Here is a 6,000-nt window from a genome sequence, read left to right on the forward strand (position 1 = left end):
TTGTCAATTTAAAGAAAATAATATTTTTGGTGTTCTTGTGGCCTCGAGAACAAGCACAAAGTTCCCGCTTCTAACGGATTATGTAACAAGCAAGGTGTCATATTTATGACACTCAGTAAAAGCCATTACTGGATTTACAATGGCAAGGTGATGCTTAAGTATCAAGTTTCAAAAGAAAAATTCCCATTTGATTTAAGATAAAGAAATACATCTCAAATTTTATAACCAAGCCGAGGAAGGGTGTTTTAGGTTGACAAACCTAAAATCCAAATAAATCACCTTTCCCTGGTTTCTCAATTTAAAATGCTTTTGGATGGAGATGGAGCCATCCACTAATGTCTTATCACCACACTGAATTATTATTTTTATAACCTTTCTGTGATCATTCGTTATTATTTGTTCTACTTAAAACCCACCCTGTACAAGTAAATCACTGAATAAAACACTGAAACAGTTTTTAATAGCCACTTTGTTAGGTACACATCAATTGCTTTTTAGCATAAGTATCTTTCGGCCAATCACATGACAAAAATGCAACGCATTTAACCGTGTATACATGGTCAGTATGACTGGGTAAGAAGGGGGATTTAAATTACTTTGAGCATGACATGATTGTTGGTGCCAGACAGGCTGGTCACACTCAACCACCTCTAGGTTGTTGCTGAGGAGAATGGGCAAAACGGTTAGAGGTGATAGAAAGACAACAAATAACTCAAATAACCACGTTACAACCTAGATACGCAGACTCTCACCTCTGAACACATAGCACATTACCCACTGAAGCAGGCGGTCTAAAAAAGACTAAAAAAAGCCTTTACCCATTTTAAACATGGACTACAGCAGGTAGCCCTGTCCCTGCAGCATCTCACTGGAGGACTTGCTTACAGTTTAAGTTGTGCTCACAAAAGCCTCGTCCTCATGCAGCACCAGCAAAGCTTCATAACCACCCTGAAAATAAATTGTGCGAATTGTCCTTACAGTCAGATATTAATGCCTTTTAATGTATACAAAAACATTGAAAAAGCTCATTTTAAAAAATGTTTTTAATAAACTATTATCTAGTTTAAAAGGTAAATAATCTTAACTAGTTTGTTCTACTGTTTCCTTGGTTGCATCTCAAGTATTGTGAAGAAAAGGACACTTGTATAAATTCTTCTTATGTATGTGTATTCAAATTTGATTATTTGAAAAGGCTTTATTTTTTCACCACACCACCGATCAAGAACACTGGTCAGACTATCTTTTCACAAAATAATAGAGCTTTAAAACAAGGCATTTATTTTACACTATTAATGTCTGTCCTTAAATTTATTAATATATTTTTGTAGTATTGTCTGAGTTATTTTCGTTGTCTTCTAACTTTGATAAAAAATAAATAAAACTTGTTCTCCCTCTAGTATCTAAAATAGTATTGAGTATCAAGCACCATCCTTACTACTGGAAAAGTTTGAAATTTTATTATCGTGACAATTTTAGTAACTACCTTTCCTCTCTACGGACTCCACACGTAATAAGCTGGTTGCTCTCAAAGTTTACTGTACCAGTGGGCATAACTAATGAAGTTTAATCAGGCCCCACCTCTCTCTGCCCTTCACTACACTCTGCATGCTGTGTTCACGTGCAGAGAGACGTCTGACAGCAGAGTAGCCGACGGCTGCTGTGCTTCTGTAGGCACCATTGCAGGTTCAATAAGGAAATGTTGATGCTGTCAATGTGAAACTATTTAATTCTTGGCATTTTGAAGCCATGGTGCTAACAATATAGCCGTGACGATCCACCACAGCTTACTCAAGAGGAAACACTGCACAACCTACCATCTTCTGATGGCTATTTCCAGCAGGATAATGCATCATAGAGCTCAAATCATCCAAAAGAGGTCTCACACACCTATGGGGTGTTGTGTAACTGCAGATTCTCATCATTAATATGCAGCCTATAAATCTGCAGCAGCTGTGTGATGCTGTCACATGCATGTCAATTAGGACCAAAATCTCTCAGGAATGTTTACGATATCTCTTTGAATCTATGAAACAAATCATTAAGGCAGTTCTGAAGGCAGAAGAGAATCCAACCCAGTACCAGCAAGGTGTTCCTAATAAAGTGGTCAATAACTGTAGATCTGTGGTGTAACCTAGGGGTGGAGAACGTAATGTGACTGAGCAACATGCACTGACCCCACCGTACTCAGCAGTTTCAGAGAAAAAGGTTTTAGCAATGTTACACCAGATGTAGCACATTTAAACATTTTTAATATGGTTATATTAATTAAACTAGGCCAGTCAAATACTACATTTCTCGGCTGGCCTGGGAATGCCTCGGGACGTGCAGGTGAATATGGCCAGGGAGAGGGAAGTCTGGGTTTCTTTGCTTAGGCAGCTACCCCTGCAACCCGACTCCGGATAAGCGGCAGAAAATGGATGGATGGTTGAACAGTCAAATACTTAACTGTTGTCACATGAACTGGGTTTACCTTCAGTGCTCTGACGGTTATAATGTATTGAGAATCAGTTCAGTAACTAACACCATGTCCCATGGATGAGCTTGTAATATGACAACATGAAGGAATAACATTACCTTGCACCTGCATGCTGTGCTGGAGCGCAGTTTCTAATTAAATTGACTTTCTGAAATAATTAGATTACTTTATTATTTTTGACTGCAGTGCAGAAGTCAGCCCACACAGCGGGACTGAGGGAGCTGCCAGCTGTCTCACAAATAGATAAAATAGATAATTCTCTTTTTTTCTTTTTTGTTTTGACCATGGTGCAGTTTCAGAGACTCCGAGTTAGGTGTTGTGGTCGGTAAACCCGTGTTTCTATAGAGAAAGGTGAGCTGTGTCCAGCTTATGACTAGGTACACCTTCTATGAAAATATGTTTTTTTTTTTTATTTATTGATATTTATAAGGGACTATGTGCAAATTAAACATAAATGTTGCTATTTAATGCGTTGTACCAGAGTCGATCTTAGACTAATTTACATAAGCAGTCGTCTGGCAGGGCACACTAAAAACCATACAATGACCATATATGGTTATAGCCCCCCATCGCACCCAGACACAAACACGCATTTATTCAGCAACATAAAACAATACAAAAGATTGAAATTTAGAGTGACACAAGTTGGTGGTTACAGATTAGGTTTTTTTTAAAAACAGTTTCAGTTCAGATTTGAAACAGTTAATAGAGCTGCAGCTCTTTATATTGTCACGTAGTGCATTCCACGGTGTGGTGGCTTTAAAAGAAAAGGCAGATTGTCCAAAAGTTGTGCATCAAAAAGGTACAGTTGTGGATGGAAGCTATTCTGGTGGATCTTAGAGAACTAGAAGGGCAGTAACAGACAAAATCCAGTAAACATACAGGGGCCAGGTCATGTAGGATCTTATATACTATACTCAAGTTTAAAAATAGTTTAAAACTTAATAAGTTACGTTTTATCCAAGTATTTTTGTTTTATTTTGTTTTTTTTTTCTTCAAATTTTCAATCCAAATAATAGCTAATCAATAAATACACATGTGGTAGCGATAAGTAAAAATTAAAGTGACTTATGAATCAAAGTGGGATGCTGATTACATTTCACCTTTTTTTTGGTGTGCAAGCAGGAGAGTGAAAAATTTGGACCTGCTGAGAAAAGGCATGTTAGTCATGTTTAAGATGACTGCTTATCATTGGTAGAGTGCATTTAAAGTGTTTGTAGGTGACAATAAGTTTGGAAATAATTCCTTCTAAAAGTCTAAAATATCAGCATTCACAATCCAAGAAACGTCAGACAACTTAATAAACTTCAGACTTTCCTGGCTGTCATCCAGATAAACATTATTCATAAATATTCTTTGTGTTCCAGAGATGGTATCTGTCTTAACTTTGCGAATAAAGCAGCAATGACAACACTTTGATCAAAGGAAGCAGTACAGAGACTGCTGGTATCCTTCTATCGGTGCTCCACTGAGAACAACTTAATGCATTGTACTTGGGTGTGGTACAGCAGATGCACAGTGCTCCAGTGGGTCATCAAAATTGCTCAAAAGTTCGTTGGCTGCCCTATCCCAACACCAGAAGAACTACACACTTCCTGTAGCCTTAAAAAAGCACATACTATCATTAAGGACAATTCACACCCTGGACACTCCTAATCGGAACTCCTGCCGTCAGCCAATAAAACCAGGACAAACAGATTCAAAAAAGTTTTTATCCAACTGCAGTCACCACAAAATAAATAATACAAAATAAATAAAAAAAATAAATACAATGGTAAATCCATTACAGTGGGTTAAATTATTATTTTTTTTTTATGATTTTCAGGTTGGACAGCTTCACAGATAACCCACTCAGTCTGCTTCTGACATTGTTGCAATATGTTAAAACCTTAAGAAAGCTGATGAACAACATGACAGATAGACTGTATAGAACATTCAAGATGACAAACCACTTTTACTCTGCTGTAGCTCAACTGTACCCAGGCAGGATCGTTAGTGCTAAACAATATGAGAGCAGAAAAATATGAATGATTTGACAACAGCTAATATATATATATATATATATATATATATATATATATATATATATATATATATATATATATATATTCCGCCTAACATAAACACAGTAAACATAGAAACTGAATATGTCAGCAGATGTTTGATTACAATGCTCAAAATATTTTTAGTTTTGCAGTGACCTTGGTAAGGATTTGTCCCAGTGAAAGTCAGCAGACATTTTAAATTCAAACGACTGTCAAAATTAAATAATTGTTAGAATATCTTTTGCTGAAGGCTTTCCATTGAACTTTTACTCTGCACTAGCCCACAAGATGCAACCCCAACGGCGGACCAATGACTGAAAGCAGATCTCTAATGTCACAGATTCAGTATTGCACTGGTCACACTATGAATCTTAAAAGATGCTTTAAATAAGGAAGACGGGGAATCTTCCCGTTAATGCAAAGAGAGGCAGAGTATCACAGAGGGAATTCACAAAACAAGCGTCACTGGATGAACGCACAAAAACGCAATATACAGCGCTAAAATGTGCATAGAACTGAACAGCTGGAGCGTCCTAGATTCACAGAATTTATTGACAAACCTGAGTGTCATCTGAAGCTCCACCTTTTATTACAATCACTTCTACGAGCAGGTAATTTACCGACATGATAAGAAGTCATTAAGGTACATGCAAACGCTTAAAATTCATTTAAGTGTTGCAGAAATTCCTATTAACATCCATTCGGTACAAACCATTTCTTCCATCTTTTATCCGTTGATGTAATCAGAGCAGAAGCAAAAGATAATGGTCTGGAATCGCATCAATTACACCCTGCTCCTCTAATTATAGTGACCTTTGAATTTCATGTTGTCATAAAAGACAAACAAGAACTCCGTGTTTTGGTTAATTAAGTAGTTGTTGAACTTACCAGACAATCCATAAGCGAATATCACAGCCATGTAAACTTGCATTGTGCCACTTGAAGTTTTTAATGAAAATCGCGCGGGTGGAGGCAGAAGCAAAGCAGAGAAATAATCGTTTGATTTTCCAGGTTGGGAAATCTGTGCGTAAAAAAATCTCACCAGAAGTTTACTGTTGCTTTGCCGCTGCTTTGCGGTAAACGCCTGCACAATTAAGATAAGACACGCGTGTAAAGCTGGGAGAAAACCTCAGGACGCTTTACAAACGTCGACCCGGTCTGCAGCCACTTGTGTGAGAGAAAGGGTTTAAGAATCGGTTGCCATATTCTGACGCACGCGGAGTGGCAGCGCAGGTGCAGCGCGCAGACACTCAGAGGGCGGGGGTGTTTATCCATAAGCGCCAACAGCAAACATGAGACCATTGAGACAAACCTGCTAATCAAACGCTCTGCTGTTCTAGTATGTTGGATTCCCTCTGTGCAACATCCTGCAGATTCCATAAAAACGCATTTACCTATAATCTGTGCTCTAATGGAGAGGGGACTGGCGCAAGTTAAATGCTTAGCAAGCACTCTCGTAAATGTCGTCGAAGCGTGGGA

At 38.0% G+C, this 6,000-nt stretch overlaps 1 protein-coding gene across 1 annotated transcript in view; it reads right to left on the minus strand.

The window, feature by feature from the left end:
• LOC121642961 (relaxin receptor 1-like) overlaps nt 1-5,778 on the minus strand; it is a 76,127-nt gene extending 70,349 nt beyond the window's left edge. Inside the window, exon 1 of the mRNA XM_041990055.1 lies at nt 5,410-5,778. Coding sequence (XP_041845989.1) covers nt 5,410-5,452 — 43 coding nt within the window. The 5' untranslated portion in view covers nt 5,453-5,778. The remainder of the gene's footprint in view (nt 1-5,409) is intronic.
• Nucleotides 5,779-6,000: the final 222 nt, after the last annotated feature.

This window comes from Melanotaenia boesemani, chromosome 7, assembly GCF_017639745.1.
Source record: "Melanotaenia boesemani isolate fMelBoe1 chromosome 7, fMelBoe1.pri, whole genome shotgun sequence".
NCBI classification, from domain to species: domain Eukaryota; kingdom Metazoa; phylum Chordata; class Actinopteri; order Atheriniformes; family Melanotaeniidae; genus Melanotaenia; species Melanotaenia boesemani.